This window comes from Lissotriton helveticus, chromosome 11, assembly GCF_964261635.1.
Source record: "Lissotriton helveticus chromosome 11, aLisHel1.1, whole genome shotgun sequence".
In the NCBI taxonomy this organism is placed as follows: Eukaryota; Metazoa; Chordata; class Amphibia; order Caudata; family Salamandridae; genus Lissotriton; species Lissotriton helveticus.
The window spans coordinates 242,461,565-242,479,599 of record NC_136072.1 but is presented as its reverse complement, the minus strand read 5'-3'; the positions used below and the strand labels follow the sequence as shown (position 1 = coordinate 242,479,599).

At 42.4% G+C, this 18,035-nt stretch overlaps 1 protein-coding gene across 2 annotated transcripts in view; it reads right to left on the bottom strand.

The window, feature by feature from the left end:
- Positions 1-18,035, bottom strand: part of EIF2A (eukaryotic translation initiation factor 2A) — a 247,232-nt gene that overhangs the window by 33,218 nt on the left and 195,979 nt on the right. For both annotated transcript variants that reach the window (XM_078668056.1, XM_078668057.1), the window contains exons 10-11: positions 15,094-15,665; positions 697-813 (exon numbers count right to left, since the gene is read on the bottom strand). In XM_078668056.1, coding sequence (XP_078524182.1) covers positions 697-813; positions 15,094-15,665 — 689 coding nt within the window. The remainder of the gene's footprint in view (positions 1-696; positions 814-15,093; positions 15,666-18,035) is intronic.

Sequence of the window (18,035 nt, the reverse complement as noted above, 5' to 3'; positions counted from 1 at the left end):
ACTCCGCTCCAAGAGTCCATCAGGTGTGACGTCAGATTCTGGCTGACACTCTGGCTCCCATCTGATGTGATATCAGCAATTGTTGACATTATTGCCACCCTTAGGCAAGTTATCAGACCTTAGATGAGCAACACGCTGGCCACTATCAGGTTTTACTTCAGACCCTGGCTGACACTTTAGCTATCCTTAGGTGCAAGGTCAGGCCCTTGGCCTTATTATTACCACTCTCAGGTGTGATTTCAGACCTTGGCTCACACACTTAGCCACAGTGTGATGAAACATGGGGCCCTGAATTAAACAGGAGTCTCATCTCCTTCGATCCATTAGAACATGGTCACTTACAGAAGTTGGAATTAAACCCCAGGTCTTTAGAGTTTTTTGTCCGTAATTTAGCTCCTAGATCCCATGTCTTCCCCTACTTTATGTAGCGAGTATTAGATACATATTTCTATAAATGTTTGGTGGTATAGATCTCAGAGTTGTGCAATTAAATAGATCAAGCAGACATTCCAAAGACAGCATTTTTACATGTGAATATCTTTCATGTCTTGGACAAAAGCAGCCATCTAATATCTGAAAACTCAGTCAGTATTAATAATGATTACATATATAAAAACATGAACATTAACAAAAATAATGGAAGCATTCGAAAATAATTTCTGCAATTCAAGCAGTCAAGACAAATTTCATCTGTACCTGCTTAGCAGCCTTCTTGGCCTCTCGTTTCTTCTGATTTTTTAGTGCTGTTTTTGATAGGGGTTTATCGCTACTTCCAGTCTGTGGCTTCATACTTTGAGGTGGCTCATCCTCATGCTGTTGATTAAAAGAATATGGAATTGCAAAAGCTTCTGAAAAAGACAGACATATTCTAATAGACTTGAAAACACAAGGAGCACATTTTAACTTAAAATGCAATAACAAATTGAAAAAACAATATAAATATCGAGTACCAATTAATCAGAATTATTGACTGACCACATCAAACACTCCAAAAGTCAGTGTAGAAGGTTAATACTTTTTATTCAGAATGCCACAAAAGTAAGCGCTATGTTTGTCAACCTCTAATGAACGGATGTGTTAACTCATTTGGAAAGTATTTTATTTGAAAATTGACAGTGTTAGATCACTTCAACTTCACTTATGAAAGCTAAAACTCGCTACATGTTTTTTCAGCAACGATTAGTCACACTTGGGTTTATTGTTTCCTATTGGTCCAATTTTCCAACATTCCAGAGAATGACATACCTGTGATATTAAGAAAATGCAATGAAACGGCACTAAGAAGATGTGCATGTCCAGATTCAAAGTTACCCTTGCTATTATCAGAAAAAACGGTGGCAATGTCAAATTGTGTTGGGCCTGTTCACACCTGCAGATGGTCTGTAAAAAGAAATCTATGGACTTTTTCCCCCATTTTGGTGAAAACAACTAGTTACTGAGGAGGACATCTTTGGAAGGACCTTGCATGTAAGCACAGAACTCTGCCCAACAAGGACACTTTCACCAGGATGTTAAAACTCCTCTCAAAAAGCATTGATAGGACGGAGGGCCCGGAAACTTCCTGAGACCTACCTTTGCAGAGGAATGGGGCCATTTGTTTCAAACTAACAGATTTTGTACATAAACGCTATGGAATATGGGCCATTTGCAACTCAATGAAGTGTGTTTGAGGTTTTGAAAAATCCCTCATACTTCCCTTATTAATGTGGATCCTTTAAGACATCAATGCTGTGAAGAGGCCACATGGAGAATGTTGGACTTGGCCCTTTCTGCAAGGTCATCCCCAAATCTTTTGCCTTTGCTCTCCACTTTTTGCTGAATTTGTTGTTGTTGGCCCTATAAGTTAGCATATTAATTTCACTCAAGTCCTTAGTAAATTGGCACTACCTGTGTCCTGGGCCTGTAAATTAAATGCTACTAGTGGGTTGGCAGCACTGATTGTGCCACCAACTTAGGTAGCCCTTTAAAACATGTGTCAGGTCTGTTATTGCAGCCTGTGTGTGTGTGCAGATTTAAACTACCATTTCGACCTGGCAAAATAAAGCTATTGCCAGGCCCAAACCTTCCTTTTTAATACATATGCCACCCCTAAGGTAGGCCAGTCCAGAGGGCAGGGAGTAATGTATTTAAAAAAAAGATGTACATGTTAGTTGTACATGTCCTGGTAATGAAGAACTCGTAAATAGGTGCTTCACTACTGCAAGACCTATCTCTCTCACAGGATAACATTGCAGTTGCCTGATTAAATTTTATGAATGTAATTTACAAATGGGAATATATTACCAGTTCATGTTTGGTGTCTCTGGAATTGGAATTTAAAATCCTAACTTATGATGAAGTTGGATTTTAAATTACAAATGTGAAAATGACACTTTTAGAAAGTGTACTTGCCTTAGCAATTTGGTGCCTGCCACCTCCATCTTCTGAGTCACATGATTGGGTGTAGCTGACAGCTGGGCTTTGTGTACTCCTAGACACACATAATGGGGAGTTTAGGTGTGACTGGATGACCATCACTGGCAGGAGGGGTGGGAGGAGCAGGGTCCAGCCCCACTTATATTTGAATAGGTTCTGTCCTCTCGCCACACCAATGGCTGCATACCCTGAACCAGGAAGGTAGGACAACTGAGCACTTCAAAGGCATTATTCTAGAAGCATCTTCCCACTTCGAAGGCACAACAGGGTATAAATACTGGACCCCCGGCACCAACTTTTCAGTACACTTTTGAAATGTGGATACTCTGTCAGGAAGGAGGACTGGTGTGCTGCTACAAGGACTGCTACTTTGCTGGACTGCTGTTCTATAGTATCTGTTGCCCTGCTTTGCTGACCTGCTGACCTCCTGCCTGAGAAAAGAAGAACAGGACCTGCAACTTCATCTGGAACCCAGGACCCCTGAGTGACTTCAAGGGCTAGTCGCTGGCCTCCTGAGCTGGCCTGTTCTCCGCGCCACGCCAACAACCACCTGTGATGCTCTCCTTGTTCCCTGCAACCCTCTCAAATGTTAACGGGTCTCTTGGCACAAAATTGGAGAAGATAAACCTTCAGCAGGACTAATCTGGGACTGTATCTGACCCTCGTTCAATAGCAAGCATAAGGCGCCAACCGCAGCTACCTTGTCACGTTATACCGGGTCAAAGTCAAAAGTTCAGGCCAGCTGGGATGGCGCGGTTGAAGAACTGAAGACTTTAATTGGATGTTTGAATTTGAACCTGGGCATTTAAACCGATGCCTGAGCTCACATTGGGTGCACCTTTGTGTTTTCAGGGTGTCCCAGTGCTTTATTTGAGCCTGTGTTTGCCGCTGGAGCCTAATGGGCTCATTTTTTAGGACCTGCACTTATTTTTCCTCAGTGGACCTACCCCAAGAGTAAGAGAGGGTAAAACTAACAAAGGAAATTAAAGAGAAAAAGAAAGACAGAAAAAACATCAATTAAAGGAAAAGCAGGAGCCAGCAACAATGAGATAAATTAGTAGGAAGTGTCTGGTAGGCAATTAAAGAGGCATGAGGTGGATTCCATGCTACACAGCCTGGAATCCACGCAAGGACTCCCATTGACCTTAGTTTGGTCTGTTCCTGTCAAGGGCACTAGGCCCAGCCACACGAATGGACAGCATTTTTATTAGCTGGGTGGTAGGAATTTTATGGATTCCTCTGGATTCCGGAAGTTTCTATCACAGAAATGTAAGAAAAATGAGTGGTTACAGCCAAAGTTTGAGGTTTACTAGGCATTGTGGGTAAGAAAACCTCACTGGATCCACGCAAGGCACACCACCCTGGACTCCCCCACGTTTCTAGTTTTCAAAAATGTGCAGGTTTGCTAGGTTTCCATTCCAGCCAGGGCCTAAAGTCCACAGCTACCCACTTTGCAAAAAGCAGGTCAACTTTGAGTAGGAAAATGTGATGTATTCATGTTGCATATGGGGACGTTTCCTGTCGCGGGCGCTAAGCCTGCCCACACAAGTAAGGTACCATTTTGTATCAGAAGACTTTGGGGAATGCTTGGCAGAAGGAAGGTTGTGGCTCCTCACAGATTCCAGAGCTTTCCATCATAAAAATGTGAGGAAAATATGTTTTTCTAGTCAAAGTCTGAGGTTTGCAAGGGATTCTAGGTAAAATAAACCTGGTGAGAGCCACACAGGTCATAGCCCCGTAGAATCAGCCAGATGTCTAGTTTTAAAAAAGTTGCAAGTTTGCTAGGTTTTCCTAGGTGCCGTCTGAGCTAGGGCCCAAAATCCACAGCTGCCCACTTTGCAAAAAAAATAAAAGGGCCAGATATGAGTATTGGGTCATTCCCTGTTCCAGGCACTAGCCCCCCCACACAAATGAGGTGCAATTTTTATCAGGAGATTTAGGGGAATGTTGGGAAAAGTGGGTCTGTGGCTACCCGCAGATTGCAAAACTTAAACAGAAATAAAAGGAAAATTAGATTTTTAGTCACCGTTTGAGGTTTTCAAGGGACTCTGGATACAAAAACCTGGTGGGAGTCACGCAAGTCACCCACCCTGGATTCCTCCAAGTGTCTAGTTTTAAAAAATTTGCAAGTTTACTAGGTTTCTCTAGGTGCCTTCTGAGCAATTCACAGCTACCCACTTTGCAAAATAAAGGGTCAGTTTTAACCCTTTAAGTGCTGCCGTCGGCCAACGGTCGTCACGAGCACTACCTCCCAGTGCTGCGCACGACCGTTGGCCGACGGGCCAGCATTCGTTATTCGAACGTTCAGCACTGGGCGCTGAACGTTCGACGCTGATAAGGTGTTAAGTGGAAAAATGTGTTGTATCCATGTTGCATTTTGGCAAGTTTCTTGTCGAAGACACTAGGCCTACCCACACAAGTGAGGTAGCATTTTTATGGGTAGACTTAGGAGAAAGCTCGGTGGTAGGAAGTTTGTGGCTCTCGACACATTCCAGAACATTCCAACACAGAAATATAGTGAACATGTGTTTTTTAACACCGAATTGTAGGTTTGCAAGGGATTTGGGGTGAAAAGTGATAGCCATGGTATTTCACTCCACACTGGATTCCCCTTGGTGTATAGTTTTCAACAATGTGCAGGTTTGCTAGGCTTCCCTTGGTGCCAACTGAGCTAGTGTTCAAACTCCACAGCTACCTACATTGGAAACAAACATTTGCAATGCCAATATCTTTCGCCTATGCAAGATCTATTGGCTTTATTTTATTTATTTGTAAATGTTGCACAGTGGTACAAACTGCTGTGCTACATAGTTTAAAGTTCAAATGAAAAAATAAGTGATATGACTTGGCCAAACCACATCATAGCGCTTTATTTTTACTTTAAACTTAGCACGTACAAACAAATTAAAATTTTTATTTTCCCTATACTTAATATGCAGTTTATACTCCCGAACAAATGCCTATTGCAGTTACCAGCGTGTCAAAGTGTGGCTAGCTGGAACACGGAGCATGGAGAAGCTATGGCGTTCTGGCCAGAGCTTCTGATTTTGGAGCTGGGAAATCAGGTTCGAGTTTCTGCGCCAGCCTACCATCCTGTGATCCTGAGCAAATCACTTAATCTCCCTGTGCTTGTAAAAATGTATATGTCCTTGTGTAATGTACCTGCCGCTCATTTAAAGCGCTCCAAATTTTTCCAGTAGACTTCAAACTCTATAAAACAAGCTATGAGGAAAGTAGGAGGGCGGTAACTAGCGACGGGGTTGGGAAGGGGCATGCAGTAAAGTAATGGGAGTGATATGGTGGGAGGTGAGGTGGCATCAACAAAAAAAGGGGAAGGGGCATGTGGGGAAGAGGCATGCAGCAATAGAAGTATGTTACAAGTGCTCCACCAGTGGATGGACACTGGCAGCCAGTAGTAGTACTTGGTCAAAACTCCACAGCAAGGACAAAGACGTTAGGCAAAGTAGGAAGCAGGAGGAGGCGCTGACCAACATGAAGAAAGAATACAAGTGTGACGTGAGAGCCAACCAATGGTAAGTAAAGGTAAGTAATGGGTGAGCTCTATGCCCCTTTGAAGATATTTTATTTCCGTTACAAGATTTTGAAAACGTGGTGCAAGGGCCCTGTAGGTGAAATCTAAAAATAGGTCAGTTTTCAGTGGAAAATTGTGATGGGTCCATGTTGTGTTGTGGCCCATTTCCTGTCGCGGGCACTAGGCTTACCCACAAAATTGAGGTACCATTTAAATCGAAAGACATGTGGGAGCACAGAATAGTAGAACATTTGTTATTACCAATTGGATTTTGTTGCATTTGTGCCTTCCAAAAGCCAGTGTGTAAGAAAGAAGACATTTTGAAAAACACCCTTTAAATTATATGCTGGTATGGGTACTTACAAACTCAAGAGATGTACAAATAATCACTGCTTCTAAACTCCATATCTTGAGCCCATTTCAAAAATACATAGGTTTCATTGATACCCATTTTTCACTCTACACATTTCACCATGTGAATTGGTCTGTACACAATGAAAAACCATTTTACGGTGCAGCTCAGTTGTTGGCACTGGGTACCATGGGTGCTTGGAGAACCTACAAACCATATATAACCCCAAAACCAGAATGGCCTAGCGGACATAATGGTATATTGATTTTGTAAATCAGCCACCGTGACAAATGAAAACTTGATGAAAACCTCACAAATGGCAATTTTTTTGTACTATTTTTCAATATTTCTTTATTTCAACAGATTATTTAGTTGGGAAACTCTTGATGGGTTCAAGACTTGTCCTCTGCATACCTCGACACGAACACATCACCCAACACCTTCGTAACCTCTAATGTCTCCCCGTCGACAAGAGAGTAAGTTTCAAGATACTCCCCCACGCTTACAAATGCCTCTACAACACCGGACCCCAATATCTGAACAATAGAATCTCCTTCCACGTACCCAAGAGGAACCTCCAATCCGCCGACCACGCTAAAACCCTGTGCATCCGCAGAGTAAGAACAGGTGGAAGAACCTTCTCCTACATCGCAGCCAAGACCTGGAACGAGCTCCCCATCAACAACAGACAAGCCCACACCCTGCACATCTTTGGTAATCTTCAAATGACCAAAGCTGGTCCCCCCACCCGCACCCCTTGAGGCGTGCTTAAAACTCCCTGATTGATTGATTGATTGATTGAGGGATCTACACATATGACCCCTTTGCTAAATTCGGAATATTGTCTACTTTTCAGAAATCTATAGGTTTCCTGGATAACCCATGGGTTTCACACTGGTTTCCACCACAAACTGGAAGTAGATTAAAAGCACAAAAAAATAGGAATAATGGGCTACCTCTTTGAAAAATGCCAAAACTGTGGCAAAAAAGATTGCTTTTTTTTTATTCAGCTATGCACGTTTCTGAAAGCTGGTGACGTTTGCACAGCAAACCGTTGATTGATGCCATTTTTAGGGAAAAAAACTAGACACTTTTATCCAGAGCACCTTTTCCCATTTTCCCCCCAAAACTCAAAGTTTAACTATATTTTGCCTATTGTCTCGATCTCCCCCCTGATATCCACAAACCATGGATACCTTTGGAATCTACAGGATGTTGGGGTAAAATGGCAAAGCATAAGAGGGTGTGGGGGGTCGAATTCAGCAGCTAACGGGTTAAGGACTTTAATGGGGCATTGGAAGACAGGTCTAGGTTTTTTAGGCTACGTATGGAACATGTGATAAATCTACATGGGTATGAGATGGCTGTGCTGCTTAAGACTCTTGCCATTAGTTTAGAATTTTTTTTTCCAACTACAGTGATATAAATGCCTGTAATCAGGGGCGGGGCATGGTAAACCAAGTTTTGAGGTTTCATAAGGGGAGCTTATTCGAGGTCACTTTCTATTATGTCTTCACGAGAATGATTATAGGGCTCATGTCACTTTCACAACCACTAACATTTGGTTGAATTGTCATCAAGGCTTCATTGCAAATTAACTAATGCCTTCCCAATTCAAAGGTTCATTTCACAATCTTATACATACTAGTTTTCACAGCATTTCATGTGGCATGATATTCACCATTTGTAGAGCAGGATTGGTCCACAGTTGAACCGGTCAATCTAATGCAGACTGTGTTACAAAATCTATGGGCAATTTGAGGGGGAATGGAAACAGAATGGGGGCGTCCGTAAACTGGTTTATTAAAAAGTAATGTCTAGAAAGGAGATTATTGGCTTAACTCCAGTCCCAACTTCTTCATTGGCTCACATCCTCTGATCCTGTGCAGTTCATTTCTATCTTCCGATGCCTCATCTTCCTTAGTTGCCAGAATTTGGCTAACTTTGAAGCAGAATTGTTATATTTCATAAAATGTAACATATGAGCGCCACATGAATGAACGCACATTGATGCCTCTTAATATTATTGGTTATGCAACTTTGACATATGTAGAATAACGTCTCAAGAAAGAATTGCTTTGCTACCAAAATGAAAAATGAAAAAATTAGCCAAAACCAGATATTAACCTGATCATTCTCAAAGGTAAGCACAGTTACTACCAGAGGACTGCAAAAAAGAAACTCAAAATGTACCCTCTCCGCATAAAATAGACTTGTGATCCATGAGTAACTATTCCACATTCTTTAGTAAAATTGGAACCCACTTTCTTCTTGCCATAAGCTGCAAGCCAACATCCTCAGCATTTAAGAGCATCAACTACGTAGTACGAAAAACAGAGTTTCTTGGGTTTCAAGTAGAGCACAAGATAACCTTCTATTTAGGTTTTATCTGAAGGAAGAAGCCCTACACATGATTATTCCTACTCACAAATGCATTGGTAACAATTGACACACAAAAATGACTGGGATGAAATACACATTCAACAATACCGTCTGATACAGTTTTCTTTCAGACACTGCCGCGGAGGAGGATACTGAGGCTATTATCACCTTGTGAACACATTGTTGAACGGACAACACGCAGACCCTAGCAGGAAGATGTCGGCATACTGCACCATTGAAGGAAAAGACTGCCCACAGTGAAGTGAGACGTCTGCTGGGAGCAGTCCTAGAAAATGCAGGGGCCGAAGACCCATACTGCATTGCATATGAGAAAGTGGGAGAGTCCAACACGCTGCAAGCAGGTGGGAGAAGGGGTGGTGGTTGTTTTCTTCCCCTGAGAATGGTTTATTAAAAACACATGCAAATGATTAATTTACAGGACAATTATCCGAAGTATTGTATAAAAGGTCTACATTTATTGTCTGTATTATATAAAAAGTCGTATTTTCGATTGGTGTAGTGAAACTCATTCACTATTTCAGGATCCGGCTCACCAAGGAAGGCTTATGGGGACTGATTATTTTTTGGTGCATCTAAACCTGTACGCACCCCATGGTCCCATCCTAATTGGGAAGTATGTTTCCGCTGTCACAGAGGAAAGAGGAGCATGCTGTGTGCCTCATAACGATGTAAATAACAGAGCACAACAGAAAACAATCTCACGAAATGAAAGCCATATCAAGTATGAAAATTAATTAAGCATTGCAAACGAAACAAACAATTAATTCAAAATATTCAAAGGACTTAGAAAGTGATACATAGGGGGGCTGCACCTTTTACAACAACCACCTTGCACCTCTATAAATCTGAACACTAAACAACAATAGGTGGCTGCGTGATTTTTACATTTTTACTTGTTTGTGAGGATCATTTATACTCAATAAACGTGACCCCTGATTATTTTTTTACAAATGCTCATATCACTTTTTTTAAACTTCATTATCTTTTTAAACAAGAGAGATATCAACTTCCTATTATGAAATCTGCAAATTTTACAAACACTTTGTGTTCATTGTGACAAACAAATCTTAAAGCATAATTGAAAAAAATATGAAAAAACACGAAATTTTATGTTTAACCAGTCCTACATTTGGGGAGCCAGAGCGGTAAATTGACAACAGACGCTCTTGGTGTACAGTATGGGGGTCCAAGCTGTCTAATATGGACTTGATGAAATGGTTTTTCTTTCTCACTGAAAGTAAATTTTTTAGTCCTCCATATTGATCTACGTTGCGCGAGGATACCCTATTGGTCCAGGTCTATGCGTTTCGAACCCTAATTCCTTTATGGGTTCTCCTCAGGACAAGGGCTGGGTGATTACTTGGAGAGCGAGGTAAGATGTTTGTGTGGGAAACGTCACTGCTTCTTTGATTTGAGAAGAGTAAGAATTGTTTTTTCTTATTTACGAGGCTTGGTTCATTAAAGGTTAATTTGAAGAAACAGCAGTAGGGCAGAACAGTCCTCTTAGTAAGCTTTTGAGGCTTGTATCATTCTTTCTTGAATGAAGGTGCATTAAAGCCGCAGTGTCAAAGCAGTACATTTCTCATTCGTGACTTTACATTTTTCTGATACTAGATCCATGTATCGCTGCTATGGCTCATTCGAGTTAGGACATCCCGAGTGATGGGGTCATAGAACTGTGGGTAGGCAGTCTTCAGTGGCTGCACATAAATCTACCAGGGAGATATGCGTGTCCCACTACAACTGTTACTGCTGGTTGAGGCAATGCCATTCCCCATGTTGTGAATGCGACGTAGCGACGCTCTGTGTTGTGACTCACAAGGTAATAATATACAACCTACAACTGGGAGTCTTACAGGCGGCTTCTTTTCGAGTTGGTAGGATATCACCCAAAGCCTCTGTGCACAACATGCAATGACAGAGATCTTAAGAAAGGAGGAGTTCCCAGCTAAGACATGCTGCAAAAATGTATAACTAAAAAGGCAGAGTAGCAAAAATGCAGTGACAACAAAGTAGAACAAAGAAAAACAGAAAGCAAAATAGTTGCAATGATAGGTGAGAAAAAGCATGCGTTGGGGGCTTGGGGCACAGGAATCAGGGCAAATTCTGGAGTTGTGGCCAGGGGTTTACGCTAGATTAAGATACGGTGTGAGGGATGAACAGCAAATATCCCGAAAGGAGGGAGAGGCACTCTTATACTAGTATCTAGCAAACAGTTAAGAGCGAGAAAAAGAGCCTCATATCCCATAGAGGCGCCGAGCAGAGTTACATAAATCTTCAATAAATATGTACAAATATCACGGAAACAATGTAGTAAAGACGTCTATTTTTTTATTTCTTGCTTGAACTTTAAATATGGACAAGGACACAGCCCAAGAACAGGTGGTGTACAGGAACGTGAAGAAGGATGACAAGAGATGTGATACAGGAGAAATAACCATAAAGAGGTAAATCCATCATGTTTTGGGAACAATAGTCAGGGTTAATTAAGGAGAAGGAAGGGTTAACAGGGTTATATTAATGGTTAATGTACGTCCATGTTTCATTCACAAACCATGAAGCGGTAAAAATACTTTTTATGTACCTCGACATATTTTTGCTTTCACAACTTTACCTCGACATTTTCTCCTCTAGTTTTTTTAATATACGATGGTTGAATTCTATTTTTATCTACAATATATATGCAGCCAATGTTACCCACACAGGGCCACAAATGATGCTCGACTGCATGAAGGGAGGTGAAATAAGAATGAAAGGCAGGGTATGGAACCTTATCCTGGAGTTTCGTAGATAAATAAGGTTAATACATCTCCTGCAAGGTAGCGCATCATTTGTGAGCCAATTATTATAATCCCAGGGAGAAGGCACCGCAGAACGTGTGGGAGTTGGAGAGCCCACATATGAATCGTGGTAAAAAAAAACTTTATAAATAAATAAATAAGTAAGAGAGTGTGGATTCCGTGCGACTGTTAGGCGAGCTCTTAGCAACAGCATCTGATAGCCACCAGATGGCGCTTTCAGAGCAGAAAATACTGAACGAAAGAGGGCGGGCCCCGAGGGAGATACGTGCTCGAGTTTGGATCTCAAACTCACCAGTTCACAATTAAAATCGGGATAAACTAAAATAACGCCTACAATAAAACATATCACTCAAATGAAAACTACGGCTAAGGCAGCTGTGAACTGATTTGGAGATCCAGCTACTTTATCTTTTAACAGTACACAACATTTCGGCTCATGCACTTTCATGCATGTTTTGCTTCTTAAAAAGAACACGTCCAAAACAGACACCGACAGGGAGGTGGTTATCCACAGTGCAGCAGGAACATTGGCACCAGGAAACAGAGGTCCAGAGTACCTCAGTTACAGATTTTTTTTTATTACCAAAGGAGGGGTTGGAGGCCCATTTTCTTTCCTTGCATTACAGTCCTCTGCCCCTTTAATATACCACTAAATGAAATGGCATCTTCAGTAAAGGGTAGCGAAGAAACATCAGTTAAAGAGGCTTTTTAGCATAATTAATCCCGAGAACTATGGAAACCAATACTTTTAAGGCCAGGAACAAAATAATGTGTATCTAAATACATAGAACCTTCTCGAAGATGGTGCTTCCAATGTGCCTCAACATCTTGCATTAGTAGAAAGATCTCTAGCCATGCCCTCTTCTGCTCCACTGCAACGATGACTACACCACGATCAAACTTGAAGGGCTTAGTAACAATTCTGATTGGTCATCAAACTGGGCTCTGCTACAAAAGGCATATGTTCTCCTGCCAGCTGAGTATGGTGGGTCGAGAACGGGTCTTCCTTTGCGGGCAGGTTTTCAATCATAGGCCTAGTCAGCACTGGTTCATCCTGACCCGCTCCTTCATGGCAGCTGGGCTGTTGTGAAAGGAAGAGGTTAACCACCACCAGTGACCAACAAATCCAACGTTACAACCCCACCACACTAATTCAAAAAAGCAATGAGCCATATGTGACCTGCTACACGAGATATGAAGGAACCACCATAAAACTGGTGATTATTGTAGACAGATATGGGGCACACCACAAAGCACATCCTAACACGAATTGTTAGCTCCTCTGGGGAGAAGAGTTGGCCTAACGGCTAGGGCGGTCGTCCTCAAATCTGCGGAACTGGGTTCGAGACTCGGCAACAACGCTGAACGGCCTTTGATTCTGGGCAAATCACTTAATCTCCCCGTGCCTAACAAAAAATGAATGTGTTCTCATGTAACGCAACTGGTGCTATGTAAAGTGCTCTGATACCCGATTCAGGTCAAGTTTGCGCTATATAAAACTCTATACAATAAAATTAAGAAAATAAAAGAATAGATCATCAACAAGAGGACCAGTGTTTTTACTGTAGCGCTAAGAGACCACAATGTGCTCTGGCTAGAACAGGGAGTCCACACAGTACAAGAGTCAGCACTGAGCATTCGATCAATGAATTTTGCACCCTGGAGTTGGAATGTGAGTGTTTAGAGCAAATTGATTTAGGCCAGTTTCCAAAACTGCCTCCCATTAAATGCTTCAACAATGTATCAAGAAAAATGCTCCAAAGATTTATTTGGAGAAAGAATTGCATTTGATTATCAGTCCTCCTAAGTACCACGCATCAGGCGTTAGACTAACGCATTTCAGTGTGGTACTCCACATTACCGCACTGAAATGCATTGTTACGCATATGCATAGTGTCTGTTACTGAAGTGCAGTCTGCCTAAAACTTAAGTGGGGCAGCTGACAGTGCGCAGCCTGTGGCTTGTGAGATGGTCTCCCAGGATTGGGGCTCACAGCTGAGCTAAGGCTGCTCAGCACTGGCAAGCTCACAATCCCAGTTAAGGCTACAATGTTTCATTATTAATGGTCCCTGCAACGTAGCTCTCACTTGTCAGCCTGACGTCACCGGGCCCAGTCAGGTTGTATGCTACATACCGGCGCCATGGAGAACGTCACATCCCATCCTGCGTACTGGTTTGGGAGGCAGGGGGCTGGTTACTGAACTTGAACACTGCCCGTAAACCAATCATGGCGCTTGCATCGTCCCGCTGCCTTCTGCAGCTGGTAGTGGCCCGGGCCGCAGCATGCTGTACCCTGCCGTTCAGTTCACTGAGGGAGACGGGAAAGGAGTCAGTGACCCGGATGCAGCGGCCGCCAGAACAGTGTCAATGGCTGGTCCCGCCCGGGACTCACTGGACTAGATTTTGCATCTCAATTAGGAAATGTGAGTGATAAAATATATTCACAAAACTGAACTTGATCATTTAATGTTATGCGCTTTCATTTTACCAGGTGGTGATAACGTTGCATGAGTAGTACTGCACCACGTGTCAGCCGTTTGTTTTCTGAGCGCTAAATGCCAACAAAGAATAAAGAATTCATGCCAGCTTCATGCAATCTCAGACATGCTACTTACTTTGAGTCGGAGTAGTTCAAGCAAGGAAAGATTAGTCTACTCTGGACAATCCCCACTCCTTTTATCCGATTATGAACTGCTGAAAATCAGATGGCTCTGCATTTTATTGGCCGGCGATACACAAGGTGGTCCGGGGTCATGTTTAAATTGGAATGTATTTTACACATGTGAACAGGAAAGGGACACATGGCCGCCATGTTGGTAGTGCTATAAATGTGGCTAACAGCTACAAATACCTGGAGTTTGTTTCCTGGTAAGCTTCAAAGTGTGTGTTAACCCTATCGTCTCAGAAGGGTGATGTGGTTTCTGCATCATTGACCCTGTGTAATACCGCTGTGGGCGGCGTGGTTTTTTCATTAGGGATCGGATAAAATAGTGACATGACTGCAAACGCTTCTCTTTAAAACTAAGAAAATACTAGCCGTGGAATTTGTGTTTGTTTGCACTATCACCTCTTTAGATTGAAACACTGCCAAGTTTTGCGCTGGTGCTTCCCAGCATTCTTTTTTACCTTATTGCATTAGCAACCGATTATGCCTGTGACTGAGTGAGGGCATAATTTCCTAATTGCACTTGCCATGTTAAAAGAAATTCCTTTTTGGGCTAGCGCCGATCATGAATGATCACATCAATGTGATCATCAGTAGTGCCTGCATGCCCTCGGTTACTGAGAACAGCAGTCACACAGTCTGTCTCCGGTTAGTGCTCTTCCTTCCGTTTCTGGTGCTTTGCAGATATGGTTTAAGATCTTCCTAGAATTACTCATTGCTCAAATGGGTGTAATTTCTGATATTTATAGGTTTCCCTCATCTCCATTGCTTAATTTTGCCCCCAAGAAAAGGTCACTCTGAAATTAGGAAAATGTCACACATAGCAATCTGAAACCTTGGCAGGTATGGATTATGTACTTTCACAATATGTTAAAAATAATTCCCGAAAAACCCTTTTGGGATAATGGAGGTAAAATGTACATACCAGATTATAGCTGGTGACAGGTTTGTTCCTCAGGGCTGGCGGTCGGTAGGCCTGGGCAGCCTTGGGCTCAGAATCCGGCACATCACCTGGAACCGCCTGGTAAACTATCGACTTTGCTTTAAGAACGCCATCCAAAAAGGGCTGCCAAGAAACTTGCCAGAGTTCTTCATTTGGAGGCACGTCATATTTGTGCAAAACTGTACCAGTGTAGTGCCAAATCTTGTACCCGTTCCCAACTCTCAACCTTGGGGCACATGTAGCAGTAACGATGTGTTCACCATCAGGGCACCAGGCAAAAAAAGTCGAATCGGATGCCTGAGGTTTGGAGATGAGCTTGTAGTTTTTCACATCCCAAACTTCCATTTGTCCTCGAAGATTTCCAAACCCTGCCAAAATGAGGATGTGTCCTTGTGGGCTGTAGTAGGCAGCATTGCGGGGTCCGGTTCCAAAGTCAAAGATTGGATCACACTTGAGGTTGTATACGGTTGCTTTCGCCGGCATAAAGCCATACACCACACAAAATTCCGTTGAGTTTGAATTCCACACGACATCATAAATGGGGCCATTTTTTGCTGTACAAAAACAAAACATAGGAAAGATTTATTCCCATCAAATATAAATGCAGATTAAATATTTTACTATACACTTCTCACACAGAGGGCTCTCTCCCTTGACCTGCACGGTCAAAATAATGCATCGCAGATGAAGAAACTGTGATTGCCTTGCAAAAATCTCACCAAGCAAAAATAATCAAGTATAGGCCCAAGGTGCCCCACAACACGAACCAGCTAGTCCATCTCACCTGAGTCGCAACAAACCGCCCTCTTTTCCAGCAGCACGTAAAGACTGAGTAACAGCTGTGCATGTTGCTGTAAATTCATCACTTGGGGACAAGCATTTGGAAACAGTTTTTATTCACATTGAAGACTATATGGCGACCCCTTTGCTTCCAGCTCAAAGGCAAACTGGGGCACGATTTTTTGTTTAAATCAGTTTTATTGTCTTCAAATAACTGTAAACACATTTTTCACACATGCAAAACTGTCAATTCTACAGTACATTAATATCTTGGCGGATCCTGTCAATATGCTTCTAGTTTCCCACAATGTCCTGGGTGACCTTATCTGGCACGCCTTTTTAATGTAGTGCTGTAATTTAATGTGGCACACTACAAGGGTCTGACAAGAACAAGATGCCTGAAATGTTGCACCTGTAAATAAATCCATGAGGGTCCACCGCTTATACTTTTGGATTAAGAGCAGGTGACCCTTGGCTACCTCCTTCAATCACACAAAGCAATGAAAGCCTATAATCCTAAACTCAACCAGCTACTGATGATGTGGACAGACCTGTTCCTGGTTGCTAACAGGAATGGATCCTGTCCTTGCTCAAAGACCTACTTGAGGCATGTGATCTCCTAGTGATGAAATAGGTAACCCATAAGACTATAGTTAGTCTAGCTATAAAAACAAAGCAGGTAGACAAGTGAGCTGCATACCTTTTTGTGGTCAGTAATTTTATGCTAATGTAAAATTGAGCTATTCAACAGACGGAGTACTGTTCATGGGAGGAACTTATTTTAAGATTTGGGGAACTGTTACCATTCAAGCTACTTGATTAAATAGAATACATATGCAAATATAAGCAGACTGCAATAGTACTGGAAAAACAGTTTATGGCATTGCTGCTACCAAACATCAAGGTATCTACAAAAGTACAAACTAGAGACTATTTGCAAAACTTTCACAACCTTTTATGCTCATGGGCAACTGTAAGTTATAAGAAGAAATGTGACATCATCACCATTATAATGAAAGTGGATTCCTGATAGGGCATTACGAGTCACTAGTCCTTTGGCCCTCTTCTGTTTTATGCGTAGTATGTGCATCCTACTGACCTGCAGAATAACAGTATGAGTCCCAGCACACAGGAAGAGTTAATGCGTTGTCACATTCACGTCTCAGAGGCACATGCGCAATTGGTCTCGTCTGCATCAGTCCATGTTCTCCATTATGTCATGTTATGCTAGGTGGATATGTAGAGAGAGCTTATCATCCGAGAGGTATCCAGGCGCTGGGGTAGATGAGAAGGCCGACTGGACTCCTAGTTGAACAACCAGATATTTCATTTCTTGTGGAACACGAGTAGGGGTGGGGTGCTTCTGATATGATTTGGAATCTAGGATTTGGCTGCAATGTAGGAGAAAAGATGCCCTCCTGATTTGACCTGCGGATATGGGCTTTCTGTGCGAAGTAGAATGTGGCTGAATGTAGTCACCTGGTGACAGTTAAGGTGGTGGTTGAGGTAAGCAGGTCTGGCGTTGTGGAGGGCTTTGTATGCGTGGATGAGCAGTTTCAATTGGCAGCACTTCTGAATTTGTAGCCCGTGTAGCTCCCTCATGTGGGACGCGATATGTGCACTGCAGAGGATGTTGAGGATGAGTCTGGCGGCAGCTTTCTGGGGGAACTGGAGTCTATAAATACGTTTATTTGTGATATCGCAAGAATAAAACCTTTAGAAAAACTGCTAACCCAGTTCATTTATTCATTACAGCATCCACCAAGTTTTTCAGATCCTGCTTCCTGCAGGCCCCTTGCTGTACTAAAGGGGACGTCACCTATATAGGAGACTCTGCCTTTTTGCTATTCCATTACACTCTTTGGTCAGAGAGTGATACTCCTGAGGCACAACACAATTTTAGATCTTCAGATCAGCATCGGAGTGCGTGTTCCAACCAATTTATTGTTGTATGAGATTCTGATCTTGGAACGCAGCGCACCCGCACAAACTGCTCAACATGGTATATGATGATATGTCTAGCCTTACCGATCTGAGAGCAGATACATATGCCTTTGCAGAGGAAGATGCTAATAAGATTCATGCATTGATACCCAAGGACACCTCACAAACCTCAACCACAAGAAACAACAGAAAGCAATATC